Raw genomic sequence first — 19,288 nt, 5'->3', positions numbered from 1 at the left:
AAAGTTCTGGAGTAACTCAGCGGGTCAGGCAGCATCTCCGGAGACCGAGGATGGATAATGATGCAGGTACGTTAACTAGCAGTGAACTGCAGCTATTCTTGAAAATTTGAGCCTCTTGGATTGAAATATTAATACAGTAAACTATCATTATTATGGACCTCCTTACAACAGAATTCGGATTCCTGGGGTCCAGACCCAGTTCCAGACCGAGAGTCTGAAGGGTCCCATCATGAAACGCCACCTCTCCATGTTCTCCAGAGATGCTGCATGACCCGTTGAGTACTTTAGACTTTAGAAATACAGCGTGGAAACAGGCCCTTTGGCCCAACGAGTCCGTGCAGACCAGCGATCGCCCCATGCACCAAGCGAGGGCCAATTTACAATTTTACCAAAGCCAATTAACCTGCAGACCTGTACGTCTTTGTAGAGTGGGAGGAAACAGGAGCATTCGGAGAAAACACATGCGGTCACAGTGAGAACGTACAAACTCTGCACAGACAGCACCCAGAGTCAGGATTGAACCAGGGTCTCTGGCGCTGTAAGGCAGCAACTCTACCACTATGCCGCGTTTCGTTGTCAAACTAGAAAGAAAAATGATGACTTTTCTGGCATAGTACTGAGATTTTCTGTTTGTTTGTTTTATTATTATTTCTAATTTTGTAGCCTATATTCCAGTCAAATCCTATCATGGGTTGGGGAGAGAAAGCGATTGAAGTTCGTTGTGTGGAGAATGAACATCTCGGTGGAGTGCATTTTGTGCCTCAGTTTCTCCAGCATTTTGTGTCCTTTTCTGTATTAACCAGCATCTGCAGTAGTTTGTTTCTACTGCTTATACAATGATACTCCCTTACTCGATATAGCGGACAATCGGCAAAGGGACACCATCCCCCCTCCCCCCCCCACGGTCCGTTACAGCGAGGGTTCACTGTGATGCCTCGTGGAGTACAGGAGGAAGTTTGCACTGCTGCTGGTAGTGGAGTAATGAAAGGGTTAACTTCCTTCGAGTGCAGCAGCACATTCTGTTCAGCAAGGAAGCCTGAGGCGGAATAATTTGGTTGATCTGCCCTTGTTAGTTCCACGCTCCCAGCTTTCATGGGTTCCAAAAATAAAGCACTCCCCCCTGGTGCCACGGCGCTGCGCGGCACGCTGCTGGCGTGGGCATCCCCAAGTGACGGGCTAGCTTGCCTTGGACATCACCTGATGGCGAGGAAGCCTTTATTAAGCCGGCTTGCCGTCAACCATCGCTGTGTCGTTTGCAAGCTGGCCGATTGAAATTCACCCACTGCCTTTGCTCTCACCACACGGTCCTCATGAGAATAATAAGACAGCGGATAAAAATTGCCCTCCGACTGTGGATGCCTGTCCTGATGCTGAGGATAGTGGCTGCTGAGAAATGGGATTCCTGTGTTCACCCAGAAACACACAGCCTGGCAAGTAGAGTATAAACGCAATGTGATCTCTCTCCCCTCTCTGTTTCCCCCAAATGAGACTTTGTAAAAAAAAAAAAAACCCTATAAGTGATGAATATTGTCGCGAACAGCCTTGTGCTGAAGCTGTTGTCTGTGACTGCTCTGGAGTTAATTTGCGGGCTAAGTAGTAACGTTTCTCACGTGTGATTCAGATTCAAGGCAGCATTCAGCCACACGCTATCATCATCCTTCCGAACACTAACGGGATGGAGCTGCTAGTTTGCTATGAGGATGAAGGGGTCTACATCGACACCTACGGACGCATCACAAAGGAGACGGTCATGCAGTGGGGAGAGATGCCCTCTTCGATTGGTAAGTGTGCCTGCTTTCATTCCCACTGCTTTACTTAAGGTCACCATATAGGGATACCGTCTGCCCTATTTCTGCCCTGCAAGACCTTTGCTGTTCTGTAACTACAGAACAAAACCCGTCTCTCTCCATCTTCCCAACCAAAAGTTAGCTGCATCTATATTTCCATCACTGAATGTCAATGGTTATTTGGAAATTGTCTGAGATTGTTTCAGTTTCCTGCCTTTTTTTCTTTTGACTTTCGAGACACAGAGTGGAAACTGGACCAGCGGCCCACCGAGTCCGCGCCGACCTGTGATCCCTGTTAAGCTAGCATCACCTTGCATATTTAGGGACAATTTACTGAAGCCAATGAAGCTACGAACCTGCATGTCTTTGGAGTGTGGGAGGAAACCGGAGCACCCGGAGAAAATCCACGCAGTCACAGGGAGAGCGTACAAACTCCATCCAGACAGCACCCGTAGTCAGGATCGAACACGGGTCTCTGCTGCTGTGAGGCAGCAGCTCTACTGCTGCACCACTGTGCTGCCCTTCTCTGACGTTCCAACATGATAGGGTGCATGCACACCTTTAACCAGGGTAGGGGAATCAAAGACCAGAGGACATAGGTTTAAGGTGAGGACATAGGTTTAAGGTTAATTCTCTGCCACAGAGGGTAGTTGAGGCCAGTTCATTGGCTATATTTAAGAGGGAGTTAGATGTGGCCCTTGTGGCTAAAGGGATCAGGGGGTATGGAGAGAAGGCAGGTACAGGTTACTGAGCTGGATGATCAGCCATGATCATATTGAATGGCGGTGCAGGCTCGAAGGGCCGAATGGCCTACACCTGCAACTATTTTCTATGTTTCTATGTTTCTATGAGAGGGACAAGTCTTTTTCACTCAGAGGGTGGTGGGTGTATGGAACGAGCTGCCAGAGGAGATGGTTGAGGCAGGTAGTACAACAACATTTAAAAGACACTCAGACGGGTTTATGGATAGGAAAGGTATCAAGGGATATAGGACAGACGCGAGCAAATTGGATTAGCTTAGGTGGGGCATCTAGGTTGGCACGGATGAGTTGGGCTGAAGGGCCTGTTTCCGTGCTGTATGACTATGACTGATGATTCACAAATACAGTATCAGGAAGGTGTGCCCTAAGACAGGAACGCTGGTGGAGGGAGGGAGGGAGTCTGAAGAAGGGTCCTGGCCTGAAATGCTGCCTGTCTGTGTTCTCCCAGGGATGCTGCCCGACATGCTGAGTTACTCCAGCACTGAGGGCCCATTTGTGTAAACCAGCATCTGCAGTTCCTTGTTTCTACAGGAAAACTGGAGCTGGTCAATAGGTCAGGCTGCATCTGAGGTGAGATAAACAGGATCGATGACCTTTGGTCACAACTACTGATGAAAAGACATCCGCCGTTACACAGAAGTGGAGGAACACTGCAGGAGACTGCAGATGCTGGGATCTGAAGCAAAAACTGGGGAAGCTGCTGGGGAAACGCAGCGGGTCAGGCGGCATCTGTGAAGGCAAAGGGATAATCAACATTTTAGTCCTGAAGATAGACACACACACAAAGCTGGATTAACTCAGCGGGTCAGACAGCATCTCTGGAGAAAAGGAATCGGTGCCGTATCGTGTGGAGACCCTTCTTCAGACAGGTTCATTGATCTCTCTGCCTCTGTGGATGTGGCCTGACCCACTGAGTTCCTCCGGCAGCTTTTTATTTTTTTATTACACAGATGTGGTCTGACCTGCTGAATGGTTCAAGTATGCTGACCATCAATCACTGGGCACACTAGTTTCATATTATCCCACTTTCGCATCCACTCCCGAGACACCACGGGCAATTCCCTTATATTCTCTCATGTGATCCCTTCAAATGTATTTATATTTCATCCGTCATAATCTCAAGGCAGACACAAGGAACGGCAGATGCCAGTTTACAAAAAAGACACAAAGTGCTGGAGTAATTCAAAGGGTCGGGCAGCTTCTCTGATGAACGTGGATAGGTGACGTTTTGGGTTGAGACCCTTCCTCGTAACTTCAAGGCATCCCATGTTGTTTTAGGATGTCATTAAAATGGAAAGGGTGCATAAAATATTTACAAGAATATGACCAGGTCTGAAGTATTTGAATTAGAAGAAGTGGTTGGATAGACGAGGACTTTCTTCCCTGAAGCATAAGAGGCTGAGGGGTGATCTCGTTGAAGTTTACAAATTCATGAGGGACACAGATAAGTTGAATGGCCATATTTTGCTTCCCGGGTTTTAGGAGTATAAAGCTAGAGGGTATAGGTTAAAGGTGAGAGGGGAAAGGTTTAAAAGGGTCCTGAGGGGTACCTTTTTCACACGGAGAGTGATGCGTTTCTGGAACGCGTTGCTAGTGTAAATGGTGGATACAGTTGCGGCATTTAAAAGACGCGTGGGCAGGCACATGGATAGGAAACGTTTGGAGGAATGTTGGCTAGGCACAATCAAGTGACACTCGCCTGGTTCAGCAAATTGGTCGGCAGAGACAAGCTGGGCTGGAGGGCCTGTTTCCATGCAAACGGCTCTGCCAAATCGTAAGGGACGGCCCAGTGGCTCAGCGGTAGAGTTGCTGCCTCACAGCATCAGAGACCCGGGTTCGATCCGGACTATGTGTGCTGTCTGTGCGGATTTTGTACTTCTGCCCTGTGACCAGGTGGGTTTCCTCTGGGTGCTCCGGTTTCCTCCCACACTCCAAAGACGTGCGGATTTGTAGGTTAATTGGCTTCGGTGAAATTGTAAATTGTCCCTAGTGTGTAGGATAGTGCTAGTGTACGGGGTGATCGCTGGTCAGAGGGGACTCGATGGGCCGCAGGACCTATTTCCGTGCTGTATCTCTGATGTCTAAAGAAGTTTAATGTGGGAATTCCAGAGCCTAACATCTTTTAGCATGGCTGGTCCATGTAGAAATATCCTGGGATAGAAAATATACTGTAGGTGGATCCTTTAGCTTTAACTCTCTCTCCCAACAATGTCGCTAGCAGTTCGCTGACCGACAATCATCATTGTCATTGGGTGAGCACAGTGGCGCAGCTGGTAGAGCCACTGCCTCACAGAAGCAGAGATCCAGGTTCAATCCTGTCGATGCTGTCTGTGTGGAGTTTGCACACTCTCCCAGTGACCACATGGGTTTCTTCCAGGTGGTCCTGGTTTTCTCCCACATCCCAAAAACGTACGGGCTGGTAGATCGATTGGCCGATGTGAATTGTCCCTAGAGTGAGTAGGTGAGTGGAGGAATCAGTGGTAAGTTGATGGACTCAGGAAGCAGAAGGACCTGTTTCTGTGCTATGTGACTGTGCAATATTCTGTACCTTCTCATCCTTCCCTTCAGGGGCCCCAAACCACAGCAGAATACCTCAGCTTCCCATTTCTACCTAAAATTGTAAGGATCAAAAAGGAAACTCTTTAATCCCGACTCTGTGAAATGGCAATCCATCTAGTTCCACTTCCCGAAATCTCTTTCCCTACACCAGATGAGGTCATTGAGGCAGGTACTATGGAAGAATTTGGACAAGTACATGCGGAGGCAAGGTTTAGGGGGATATGGGCCAAACGCGGGCAAATGGGACTAGCTTCGATGGAGTATCTTGATCGGCATGGACAAACAAGGCCAAAGGGGCTGCTTCCATGCTGCATGACTCTGATTCTAAATAGGAATAGCACAGTGTCATGGTGAAACGAGAAAGAATCATCAGCAGGGCACGAATAAATTGCCAGAATAACTCAGTGAGTCAGGCAGCATCTCTGGGGAAAATGGATTGGTGATGTTTTGGCTCAGACTGGAGTCTTCGTAAATCTGAAGAATGGTCTCAACCCGAAACGTTACGTATCCATGATCTCCAGGGATGCTGGCTGACCTGCTGAGTTACTCCAGCATTTTGCGTCTTTTATTCGGAAACCGGCATCTGCCGTTCCTTATTACTTCAATTTTTGTTAACCTTTGTTCAAGTGTTTATCACATTCCCCATTTAAAAGCCGCTGCTGAATCACCTTTCTGCAGTGTATTCCAGGTCATAATAAGTTGCAAAGTGACTCAATACTGTTTACATGGGCGATAACAATTGGCATGGCAACAAATGATGTACTCTGGGGAAATGCTGTAGACGCAGGTGATCTGTGTGGGGAACAGTACGCTGGTACGCCTCTGCTGCAAAAAGTAGGGCTTGGAATTATTGCTCCTTCAGTTTCTTTACTTTAAACCTGACCTTAAACCTGGATAGAGTGGATGTGGAGAGGACGTTGCCACTCGTGGGCGAGTCTCGGACCAGAGGCCACAGCTTCAGAATAAAAGGATGTACATTTAGAGAGGAGATGAGGAATTTCTTTGGTCAGAGGGTGGCGAATCTGTGGAATTCAATGCCTCAGACGGCTGTGGAGGTCAAGTCAATTTTTAAGTTGGAGATTGACAGATTCTTGAGTAGTAAGGATGTCAAGGGTTACGGAGAGAAGGCAGGAGAATGGGTTTGAAAGGGAAAAAATAGATCATGATTGAATGGCGGAGTAGACTTGATGGGCCGAATGGCCTAATTCTGCTCCGATAACTTGTGAATCTATGAATCTTATGTTACTCCTCCCTCTAAATTCTCAGTAACTCTACACTCCGAGATTTGTAATAGATTCTAAATTATTTTTATAAATTTATAAAAATCATTCCTGTTATAAATTTGTAATGGAAATCAAACCTAAGCTGTATGCTACTGGAAAATTGCTTTAGAGCCGTACAGCATGGAAACAGACCCATCAGCCCATGGTGACCAAGATGCCACATCTATGCTCGTCCCACTTGCCTATTAGCCTTTCCTCTCCATGTAACTGTCCAAACCTCTTTTAAATGGTGTTATACTGTAATACCTGCCTCAACTACCTCCTCTGGCAGCTTGTTCTATATACCCACTACCCTCTGTGTGAAACTGGAAAACTGTAGACTTTATGTTTAGGTTAGAGTTGCAGCACTAAACGTTATTCACGTTATTCCCATTTACCATGTGTGTGTACATTGTGGGTGACTCGATTGTAATCATGCATTGTCTTTCCATTGATGGTTAGCATGCAACAGAAGCTTTTCACTGTACCTCGGCAAAGATGACAATAAATTAAACGAAACTAAACTAGATCATCCTGCTCGGGACTGTCTAATTCAGCTCTATGCAGGACATTGGACTTTATCTTGGGAACCGAGGCACTACAAAGCCTAAGAATGTTGAGAACTGAGAAATGTAGGACAGAGGACAATGGGGAACCGGAGTGGAGGAACTGCTGTGGACCGGGTGGGGGGGGGGGCACAAAAGGGGGAGCCGGTGGTCTGTAACATTGTCAGTGCCATAGGTGACCGCTATTTGTATACATTGTGCATGCAAGCAAAGATTTTCACATGTGACATTAAAGTATTCCTAACTATATTCTGCCCACTGTATCTTACCCTTTGCTCTATCTGTTGTACTTGAGTTTGAACTGATTGTATTTATGTGTGGTGTCCCTGATCTGTTTGGCCAGCGTGCAAAACCAAGCTTTTCGCTGTACCTCGGTACGTGTGAAAATAATTAGCCTAAACTTAAACATGGGGACAGGGCGAGACAGGTTTCGTGGACAAGGACGGGGGTAGGTGAAGTTTAGAGGGATATGGGCCAAACACAGGCAATGGGGACAGCTTAGATGGGGCACAGAAAGAGAGGAGAAAGCAATGTGGGCTGGTTCAGGGGTCTTACATTGTGGGCTGGTTCAGGGGTCTTACATTGGAGGCTGGTTCAGGGTCTTACATCTGCCCATTGGGCAGGCCATTTAGAACGGAGATGAGGAAAAACTTTTTCACTCACAGAGTTCTAAATCTGTGGAATTCTCTGCCTCAGAAGGCAGTGGAGGCCAATTCTCTAGATGCTTTCAAGAGAGAGTTAGATAGAGCTCTTAATGATAGCGGAGTCAGGGGATATGGGGAGAAGGCAGGAAAGGGGTACTGATTGTGGATGATCAGCCATGTTCACATTGAATGGCAGTGCTCGCTCGAAGGGCTGAATGGCCTACTCCTGCACCTATTGTCTATTGTCATTGCAAGTCAGACCAGAGCTTTGGACAGTGGTCAGAGATTGTTTAGTAGGCAGGGGCAAGGGGGGAGGATGGGAGGGGGGGGGGGGAGTCAAAGGTTGATGATCACAGCCTCATTTGGTCTTTTGCAAGTAGGTGAGGGATTGAGATGTTGGAATAGGGCCTCAGCCAGGGATCAGGTATCAGGGGAGTTGGGGTATTTGGATCAGAGATGATCTTTGATCAGGGGTTGTGATGGGAATGTAGGTTGAGTGGTGAGTTTGGGACAGGTCTGGCCAAAGTTGGGTTTTGAGGGTGATTTCGTTTCAAAGAGTGGAGTAATGGAGAAGGTAGAGGTGGAGGGAACCCAAAGGAAAGTGAAAGATCCCCCTGAGTGTGTTCCCCAAGCCCTACTGCGATCCAAGACAGCAATTGCAAAGAGTTGTAGATGCAGCCCAGACCATCACGCAAACCAACCTCCCTTCCATTGACTCCATCTATAATTCATGGCCACCAGCATAATCAAGGACTAGTCTCACCTTGGCCATTCCCTCTCCTCCCCTCTCCCATTGGGCAAGAGGCACAGATGTTTGAAAACGCACATCTCCAGATTCAGGGGAAGTTTCTTCCCAGCTGTTATCAGGCAACTGAACCGTCCTATCAACAGATAGAGAGCAGTATTGACCTCCCATCTACCTCATTGGAGACCTTCAGACTATCTTTAATTGAACTTTACTAGATTTTATCTTGCATTAAACGTTATTCCCTTTATCCTGTGTGCATCGTGGACACGATTGTAATCACATATAATATTGACTAGGTAGCAAGCAACAAAAAAGCTTTTCACCGTACCTCGGTGACACATGACAATAATAAACGAAACTAAACTATACTACTGACCTGCTCAAGTGTCCAGAGTGGTGACCTGAAAACATTTGCAATGGGATTCCTCTTGGGAAATAACTGGCCAATGTATAACTACCACTGAAAAGGCGACACAATGCATGTGGATTTTTAGGCCAGTATTTTTAAGTAGGTTACTAATCAACTTTGATATTCCCGTAATAATAATATTCCACGATGAGCCGCACTACTTTCAGACTTTCTGTACTATTTTAACTCCAACTCCCCAAAGTCTGGCCCTCACTGGCCCTCTGTTCCCTCGCACTCCAATTATCAAGTGCCTGTCATGAATTCTGTCAATGATCTCTATCTGAAGAAGGCTCTCGACCCAAAGCGTCGCCCACTCCTTCTCTCCGGAGATATTGCCAGTCCTGCTGAGTCGCTCCGGCATTTTGTGTCGATCTTCGGTTTAAACCAGCATCTGCAGCTCCTTCCTGCAGATTGCTTTCTATCCTCTGTGTTTTCTGCCTAACGGGAGAGGGGAGGAGAGAGAATGACTGGGATGAGAAAGGTCCTTGATTATGTGGGGTTAAGGTTAAGCCTGGGCAGCTAATGTTTGTAGATTAAGGACCCAGAACCCTGGCTGCCGTTCCAGTAACTCAATCACTGTACTTCCCCTCAGCACTGGCCTTCATCCTTCTTCAGTTCAATCTCACTCCATACTTCAGCTCTCGGCAAACGAATCAATTTTGCTAAGGCTTTAAAATGATTAATGTCCTGAAGACCATAAGGCATGAGGGCAGATTTAGGCTGCTTGGCCCATCACATCTACCCCACCATTCAATCACGGCTGATCTATTTTCCCCTCTCAACCCCATTGTCCAGCCTTCTCCCCTTAGCCTTCGCCACCCTTACTAGTCAAGAATCTATCAACCTCCACTTTAAAAATACCCAATAACTTGGCCTCCGCGCCCATCTAAGGCAATGAATTCCACAGGTTCAACATCCTCTGCCTCAGGAAATTCCTCCTCATCTCCATTCGAAAGGCACGTCCTTTTATTCTGAGGCTGTGCCCTCTTGTTCTCGGCTCTCCCATTACTGAAAGCATCCTTTCCATGTCCATTCTATCCAGGCCTTTCTCTATTTGGTAGGTTTTAACGAGACCCCCTCTCATCCGCCTCAACTCCAGCGAGTTCACGCCCAGAGCATTCAAGTGCTCCTCACACGTTAACCCCATCATCCCCGGGATCATTCTCGTTAGCATCCTCTGTGTTTACGGGTGGTGGCACGGTGGCGCAGCCGTAGAGTTGCTGCCTTACAGCGAATGCAACGCCGGAGGCCCTGGTTCGATCCCGACTGCGGGTGCTGTCTGTATGGGGTTTGCACGTTCTCCCCGGGACCTGCGTGGGTTTTCTCCGAGATCTTCGATTTCCTCCCACACTCCAAAGACGTACAGGCATGTCGGTCAATTGGCTTGGTAAACATAAAGATTGTCCCTAGTGGGTGTAGGATAGCGTTAATACGCGGGGATCGCTGGTCGGCGCGGACCCGGTGGTATCCACTATTTGCCTTTTTCAGTTGTTCACTGATTTTGCTACATGATACCAATATTTGGAGGGGGAGGGGGGGGTTCTCAAATAAGTATCAGAATTTGTCATATTTCCAATCGACTAGCTGTTTTAAAGAGTGCTTATATTTCCCTCCCCAACCTTCCAAAAGATAGAGAAACCATGAAGGAAATCAGCTGCATTTGTCTTTGAACGGATATCGGGACTGACAGATCTGGGACACGAAGCAGAACACTAAAAATACCATCTGATACTCATCTTCTGCACTTAATTCTTCCCGGCCTATCCATTAGTCACTGATCTAAATGGACACAGAAAGATAGTCACAGAAATATTAAAATGTGCAGTGAAGCCAAGAGGTGTTGACTCCATTCTATTGTGATTTGTTCATCAGGGAGTCATAGAGTCAGAGTTCATCAGGGTTGTTCATTTGTTCATCAGGGTTCTCATAGAGTCAGAGGGTCAAACAGCGTGGAAACAGCCCCTCGGCCCAACTTGCCCACACTGACCCTCAGGTTCCTATTAGGTTGCAACATGTCCCATCTGCACTAGTCCCACCTGCCTGCGTTTGGCCCATCTATCTATATACTAAAACTCTTGTTTGTTTGTTTGTTCCTGAACTACAGCCAAAACGGTACACGACAGCACGACAATTTTAGGCCCACCTTACTTGCCGTCGTCCTTTTGGTGCCAATGGAGGAAGTTTCATTGAAAATGGTGTTATATTTTTAAAGTTATTCATATTTTAAAGTTTAAATGTATCTCTTAGGGAGGGAGGGGGGGAGGGAGGGAGCGGCGTGGAGAGAGGGGGGAGGGAGGATAAGGGGAGTTGAGGGGGATGGAGTGGGGGGAATGAAGTGGGGGAGGGGAGGTGGGGAGAGAGGGGAGGGGGGGAGGAGAGGGTGCTGCACCAATGCAGGAGAGGTTTGGGCCCAACGGGTCCACTTGGTCCAGTCTCCCTCTAAACCTATCCCATCCATGTACCTGTCTAAATGTTTCTTAAATGTTGCGATGGAACCTGCCTCAACTACCTCCTCTGGCCGCTCGTTCCATACACCCCTCTCTCTTCGGGGTGTGGGAGGAAACCGGAGCACATGGAGAAAACCCACACGATCACAGGGGCAATGAGACAAACCTCGTGCTGACCGCACCCGTAGTCAGGATCGAACACGGGGAGTCTCGCGCTGTTAGGCAGCAACTTACCGCTGCGTCACTGTGCTGCCCCCTGCTTTCGAACTGGAAAGAAAAACGATGAAGTTTCTGTCACAGCACTAAAAATTGAATATTTTTTAACATTTTTGTTTTTATTTTTATTTCTTCTTTTTGTAGCCTACATCCAGTCAAATCACGTCATGGGGTGGGGAGAGAAAGCGATTGAGCTTCGTTGTGTGGAGAATGGACGTCTGGATGGAGTGTTCATGCACAAGAGGGCACAGAAACTGAAGTTCCTCTGCGAGAGGAATGACAAGGTGAGGCACAAGGAATTAAATGTCAATGCACTTGGTCAACGAGCTCTCCGGGCCGGAGCTTTCTGCTTCATTCGCTTAATCATCAATGCTTTGTTTCGGCAATTTCCTATCTTGATTGTTTAGTTTAGAGATACAGCGTGGAAACAGGCCCTTTGGCCCACCGAGTCTGCGCCGATCAGCGATCACCCCGTACGCTAGTTCTATCCTACACTCTCGGGGCAATTTACAGAAGCCAATTAGCCTACAAACCTGCATGTCTTTGGAATGTGACAATAGACAATAGACAATAGGTGCAGGAGTAGGCCATTCAGCCCTTCGAGCCAGCACCGCCATTCAATGCGATCATGGCTGATCACTCTCCATCAGTACCCCGTTCCTGCCTTCTCCCCATACCCCCCTCACTCCGCTATCCTTAAGAGCTCTATCCAGCTCTCTCTTGAAAGCATCCTTAAAAGCATGTGGGAGGAAACCGGAGCACTCGGAGAAAACCCACGCGGTCACAAGGAGAACGTACAAACTCCGTGCAGACAGCACCCGTGGTCAAGATCAAACCCAGGTCTCTGGTGCTGTAAGGCAGCAACTATACCGCTGCGCCACTCACACACGGCGTGGAAACAGTCCTGTCAGCCTAACCTGCCCATGCTGACCAAGATGCCATCTACACTAGTCCCAATTGACTCTTTTTGACATTAACCTACACTAATGATAGTTTTCAGTGGCCAATTAACCTACCGGCCCATCGTTGTTATGTGGAAGGAAACTGGAGCACCAAGAAGAAACTTAGGCAGTGACAGAAAGGGGGCGGTGCAGCGGCAGAGTTGCTGCCTTACAACGTCAGGGACCCGGGTTTGATCTTGACTACGGGTGCTGTTTGTACGTTCTCCCTGTGACCGCGTGGCCTTTCTCCGGGTTTAGTTTAGTTTACTTTAGAGATACAGCGCGGAAACAGGCCCTTCGGCCCACCGAGTTCGCGCCTACCAGCGATCCCCGCATATTAACACTATCCCACGTGCAGGTTTCCTCCCACCTTCCAAAGACGTGCAAAGACAAACGTTATTTGGCTTTGGTAAAAAAAATTGTAAATTGTCCCATATGTGTAGGATAGTGCTAGTGCAAAGAGTGACCACTGGTCGGCCTGGACTCGGTGGGCCAAAGGCCCTGTTTCCATGCTGCATCTCAATGTCTAAAATAAAGTCTCAGGAACGTGCAAAGCTTTATACACACAACACCTGAGGTCAGAATCGAACCTGGGTGACTGGAGCTGTGAGGCAACAGCATTAACTGTTGCATCACCATACAAAGTGAATGTGAACAACAGAGAGAAGGGAAGGGCTAAAATGCCATGTAGATATTCAGGCCCTTTATCTCCTATTGAATGTTCATGACATCGTGATTCACGTTTATTCTTTTCTCTATGCCTTTAAACATGACTGAATACTCATATTTGTCTGAAGAAGGGTTCCGACCAAAAACGCCACCATCCACTTTTCTGTAGAGATGCTGCCAGACCCGCTGAGTTACTCCAGCACTTTGTACCGATCACTGAATGACCCCATATGCTTTATTTGCTTTCGCTGTTACTTTTACCTCCATGATTTAAGAGTGGCACTGTTCTCCATGTTGATGTGAAGATTGTTGGGAAGGTGGGATTCTTTTCAAAGCAACATTATTGGAGTTAGACTTAACAAAAGCGTTCAACATTGTCAAGTTGGAATCTCTCGGGAGATACTTCTCCCTGGATCGGAGATCAGAGGATGTAGATTTAAATTCGCTGAAGAAAAAATTGTTTTTGACACACTGAATTACTTTGGTCATAGATACATACAGTGTGGAAACGGATCATTCTGTTCAACTTGCCCACACCGACCAGCATGCCCCATCTACACTAGTCCTATTTGCTTGCCATTTCCCCATATCCCTCTAAACCTATCCCTTTCTATGTACCTGTTTAAATGTTTCTTAAAAGTTGCGACAGTACCTCCTCCGGCAGCCTGTTCCATACACCCACCACTCTTTATGTAAAAAGGTTATCCCTCAGGTTCCCATTAAATCTTTTTCCCCCAACCTGAAACCTATGTCCTCTGGTTCTCGATTCCCCTCCACTGGGCGGCATGGTGGCGCTGCGGTAGAGTTGCTGCCTTACAGCGAATGCAGCGCCGGAGACCCGGGTTCGATCCCGACTACGGGTGCTGTCTGTGTGGCGTTTGTACGTTCTCCCCGTGACCTGCGTGGGTTTTCTCCGAGATCTTCGGTTTCCTCCCACACTCCAAAGACGTACAGGTTTGTAGGTTAAATTGGCTGGGTAAATGTAAAAATTGTCGCTGGTCGGCGCGGGCCCAGTGGGTCGAAAGGACCTGCTTCCGCGCTGTATCAAAAAACTAAACTTTGTGTGTTCAGCTGATCTATTCCTCTCATGAATAGAAGGAATTCCTGAAAGAATAATGGCAGGAGATTCAGGGTTAATGGTCAAAATGAAATGGAATAATTTCTTGCAAATGAACAAAGTAATTGTGGGGCTGTGGGGAAAGGAAGGAGGGGGTGTGGAATTAACATCACAGAGTTGTCTTAGGAATGAGGATCTAATTGGACTCCCCCTGTGCTGTGTGATGCTTTGGGGCATCGCGAGGAAATCAAAGGCTTGAGATAAATGTCAGCATCTCTTTCAGTCTTGCAGAGTCAGGGTGACAACTTCCATTGATGTAGTCTCCAGAACATGGTGAACCTACCCAGTGTATATATTCCAGGTTGTATCCAGCCATAATGCAATGTTGATAATCACCATGTTTTGGGAGAAGGTTGGGATGTTGGACAGTTCAACTAACAGTGCCCAAGAGGATTCAATAAGAATAGAGTCTTAAATAAGACTTTCTTGAGTCAGAGGGTGGCAAATCTGCGGAATTCATTGCCACAGACGACTGTGGAGCCCACGTCAATGGATATTTTTAAGACGGAGATTGACAGATTCTTGGTAGACACAAAATGCTGGAGTAACTCAGCGGGTCAGGCAGCATCTCGGGAGAGAAGGAATGGGTGACGTTTCGGGTCGAGACCCTTCTATGGACTGATGTCGGGAGGGGGCGGGACAAAGATAGGATATAGTCGGAGACAGGAAGACTAGTGGGAGAACTGGGAGGGGATAGCGAGGGGAAGCAGGGACTACCTGAAGTTAGAGAAGTCAATGTTCATACCGCTGGGGTGTAAATTGCCCAAGCAAAATATGAGGTGCTGTTCCTCCAGTTTGCACTGGGCCTCACTCTGACAATGGAGGAGGCCCAGGACAGAAAGGTCACATTGGGAATGGGAGGGGAGTTGAAGTGCTGAGCCAACGGGAGATCAGGTTGGTTGAGTCGGACTGAGCTGAGCCTGCGCTTGGTCTCACCGATGTAGAGAAGTTGACATCTGGAACAGCGGATACAATAAATGAGGTTGGATGAGGTGCAGGTGAACCTCTGCCTCACCTGGAAAGATTGTATGGATCCTTGGATGGAGTCGAGGAGAGAGGTAAAGGGACAGGTGTTGCCTCTCCTGCAGTTGCAGGGGAAAGTACCTGGGGAGGAGGTGGTTTGGGTGTGAAGGGACAAGTGAACCAGGGAGTTTCGGAGGGAACGGTCTCTGCAGAGAGCAGAAAGGGGTGGAGATGGGAAAATGTGGCCAGTAGTGGGATCCCGTTGGAGGTGGCGGAAATGTTGGAGGATAATTTGTTGTATGCGACGGCTGATGGGGTGGAAGGTGAGGACAAGGGGGACTCTATCCTTGTTATGAATGGGGGGAGGGGGAGCAAGAGTGGAGCTGCAGGATATTGAGGAGACCCTAGTGAGAGCCTCATCTATAATGGAAGAGGGGAACCCCTCATCTATAATGGAAGAATGAGGACATCTCTGATGCTCTTAACAGATTCTTGATTAGGAAAGGTTTCGGCGGTTATGGGGAGTAGACAGGAGAATGGGGTTGATAGGGATAGATAGATCAGCTATGATTAAATGGCGGAGTAGACTTGATGGGCCGAATGTCGTAATTCTGCTCCTAGAACCTATGAACCTATGAATATAAAATGTAATAAGGGCGAGCGGCTGGTTGAGCTGATGGTGACCTTGGGTCAATGAATGCTTTGGCGCTTTAATGATGGTTATTTGTGATCTCTATTAAACTGGCTGGCTTCCTTCCCGATCATTAATGCTCTCCCCTTTTGCTCCTCTTTTAGGTGTTCTTTGCCTCGGCCCCATCTGGTGGAAGCAGCCAGATTTATTTTATGACACTTGGCCAGAACTCACACTTGAACTGGTAGCCTCCAGGGGACCTGGACCTGGATTCAGTGTCGGATTGCACTGAAGTGGTCATTACTACGTACTCACACCACACCTGCTTTCAAGTAATTATTGCCGGCACCCATTACAACTAATGACACAACGTGGAACAAGAGGCTGCCATCTATGCGACAGTGGTGGAAACTGGCTTCTGTAATTCTGCTGATTTATATTTATGTATATAGATCGTATCCATGTTATTGGTAATGGTCAGGTGTGCTGTAGCAACCAATATATTATTGTGATGTTGAACAAGAGATAGCTCGGTGTGTCAGTTGTGAGTGGATATACATGTGCACAAACATTTTTGCACAATCTCGTCTTTGCAATTTAGTGATTCACCAGCAAGTGAGTCACCAGTTTACCCCAGTATTTTGTATATTCAGTATAAATGGGATTTATGTTGTCAGTGACAATGTTAAGAGAATTCATGTACTGTATTTCATGTGAAAATAATTATTCGGCAGTGCACCTTTTCAAAGTGGCTTTCTGCCATTTCCAATAGAGTCCGAGAGATGGAAACAGACCATTCAGCCCAACTCGTCCATGCCGACCAAGGTGCCCCGTCTAAGATGGTTCCAGTTGCTCACAATTGGAACCTATCCCTCTAAACCTTTCCTACGCAAAAAAAGACCGATTCAAACATTTCAATTCCATTGAATTCAAAGGAGCGATATTCTTTGCCTGAGTTTAGAAGATCTTTTGAGAAGGATGGTTAATTGATTAATCAGAGTTCATTAGGAATATAACTGCAGATGCTGGTACAAATCGAAGGTATCACAAACAGCTAGAGTAACTCAGCGGGTCAGGCAGCATTTCAGGAGAGAAGGAATTGGTAACGTTTCGGGTCGAGACCCTTCTTGGGTCTCGACCTGAAACGTCACCCATTCCTTCTCTCCTGACATGCTGCCTGTCCCGCTGAGTTACTCCAGCTTTTTGTGATACCTTCAATCAGAGTTGATTGATTGATTGATTAATAGGCACACCTTGGAAACAAGCCATTCGGCCCGCAGAGTCCACGCCGATCACTGGTCACCCGTTCATCGTAGTCCTCTATCATCCCACTTTCTCATCCACTCCCTACAAACTATTCCCTGCACTTTTGTGTGCCTATCTGAAAGCCTTTTAAACACCACTATCGTATCTGCCTCCACCCCCACCCCTGGCAGTGCATTCCAGACCCCAACCACTCTCTGTGAAAAAAAACTTGCCCGCCCTGCACATCTCCATTAAACTTTCCCCCCTCTCACCTTGTAGTAATGCCCTCTAGTGTGGACATTTCCCCCCTCTCACCTTGTAGTAATGCCCTCTAGTGTGGACATTTCCCCCCTCTCACCTTGTAGTAATGCCCTCTAGTGTGGACATTTCCACGCTGGGACAAAGGTCCATGATAATTTTACATGATAATTTCCTTTAATTTGGTTGTTGAAATTAACAAAAAATCTCCCCCAAAAAATCTTTTTCCAATGTTTCTTTTTGTAAAAGAAAAAGAACAAGACCTCTTGTGTGTATCAGAAACAGGGCGACACTGTGGCGCAGAGGTAGAGTTGCTGCCTTACAGCGCCAGAGACCCAGGGTTCGATTGTGACAACGGGTGCTGCCTGCGCGGAGTTTGTGTGTTCTCCCTGTGACTGCGTGGGTTTTGTCCTGGTGCTCCGGTTTCCTGCCACATTGCAATGACGTGCGGGTTTTGTAGGTTAATTAGTTTCTGTAAATTGTCCCTAGTGTTTAAGATTGAACTAGTGTACGGATGATTGTTGGTTGGTGTGGACTCGGTGGGCCGAAGGGCCTGTTTCCATGCTGTATCTCTATATTAAACTAAAGCCATTAGACACTGGTTTTCAACAAGGGAGTTGCTGAAAATATATGCCAATTCATTAACATTTTGAAATAAGATTTAGGTTAAAGTCAGTATCTTTCTGTCTGCTATTTCCCTTGCCTCCCATCCCATCATAAACACTGCCACTGTTCAGTAGACGCCTAACCTGATTAGCAAGTCACAAGGGACTTGAATCTTTTTCCCTCCACACTTAGCTACAAATCTAAAATCAGTGGATTGGTTTATTTTGAGTCCTTGGGAGAAAGAGCAGAAAGCAGGAAGAGTTGAACGAGAGAGACGAAAATGAGCAAAGCAGCAGCGGGCAACACGAGAGGATGAGAAAATGTAGAAAGGAGTGAGCAGTGATCAGCGAGAGAGAGAGAGAATGAGGAAGAAGGAAAGTGGAACATTGAGTGACAAAGGGACCTGCTGGCAGAGGCAGTGAAAGGAAGGAGTGAAGAAAGTGAAGAGGAAAATGAAGGAGAAGAAATGAAGCAGCCAAAAGGGGGAGGGAGAAGGCAGGAGGTAAATGAGGGAAACGGGATGAGAAGATGAATGAACCTGAGACGAGGAAAAAGCAGCTTAAAAAGGTAAAGCAATGAAAGGGTGTGAAATACAAGGAGTAAGAAAATCAGATGAGTCTGCAAAGATAATCTTTGCTTCATAACATGCGGGACTTTGTCATCTAAAATGGTATCTATTTTGACCCAATGGCTTGAAAGAGACTTTTGGATAGGAAAATGGTTATGCAGGGAATGGAGGAATATGGATTATGTGCAGGCAGATACGATGTGTAGAAAAGAAGTGCAGATGCTGATTTATACACGATCTCCCGATTTCCAGTAGGCTTGTATACACTGGAATTTAGAAGGATGAGAGGGGATCTTATTGAAACATATAAGATTATTAAGGGGTTGGACACGTTAGAGGCAGGAAACATGTTCCCAATGTTGGGGGAGTCCAGAACCAGGGACCACAGTTTAAGAATAATGGGTAGGCCATTTAGAATGGAGATGAGGAAAAACTTTTTCAGTCAGAGAGTTGTAAATCTGTGGAATTCTCTGCCTCAGAAGGCAGTGGAGGCCAATTCTCTGGATGCTTTCAAGAGAGAGCTAGATAGAGCTCTTAAGGATAGCGGAGTCAGGGGGTATGGGGAGAAGGCAGGAACGGGGTACTGATTGTGAATGATCAGCCATGATCACATTGAATGGTGGTGGTGGCTCGAAGGGCCGAATGGCCTACTCCTGCACCTATTGTCTATTGTCTAAAATGTCAAAGATTGGGGAGCATAGGTTTAAGGTGAGAGGGGCAAACTTTAAAGAAGATGTAGAGGGCACGTTTTTTACCATGAGAGTCGTGGGAATGTGCATCCAGTGTTGGTGGTGGAGGCAGATACGATAGTGTCATATATGAGGCTTGTTAAATAGGCAAATGGATATGCAGGGAATGGAAAGATATGGAACACATAAACAAATTGCAAGC

General features: G+C 47.0%; 1 protein-coding gene across 1 annotated transcript in view; it reads left to right on the top strand.

Moving 5' to 3' along the window:
• Positions 1 to 16,819, top strand: part of LOC144600523 (mitogen-activated protein kinase kinase kinase kinase 4) — a 267,504-nt gene extending 250,685 nt beyond the window's left edge. Inside the window, exons 29-31 of the mRNA XM_078412188.1 lie at positions 1,622 to 1,781; positions 11,544 to 11,683; positions 15,885 to 16,819. Coding sequence (XP_078268314.1) covers positions 1,622 to 1,781; positions 11,544 to 11,683; positions 15,885 to 15,968 — 384 coding nt within the window. The 3' untranslated portion in view covers positions 15,969 to 16,819. The remainder of the gene's footprint in view (positions 1 to 1,621; positions 1,782 to 11,543; positions 11,684 to 15,884) is intronic.
• The last annotated feature ends 2,469 nt before the right edge of the window (positions 16,820 to 19,288 follow it).

The sequence above is a fragment of the Rhinoraja longicauda genome, chromosome 15, assembly GCF_053455715.1.
Source record: "Rhinoraja longicauda isolate Sanriku21f chromosome 15, sRhiLon1.1, whole genome shotgun sequence".
NCBI lineage: Eukaryota > Metazoa > Chordata > Chondrichthyes > Rajiformes > Arhynchobatidae > Rhinoraja > Rhinoraja longicauda.
The sequence above is the reverse complement of the archived record's forward strand: the minus strand, read 5'-3'. Positions and strand labels throughout refer to the sequence as shown.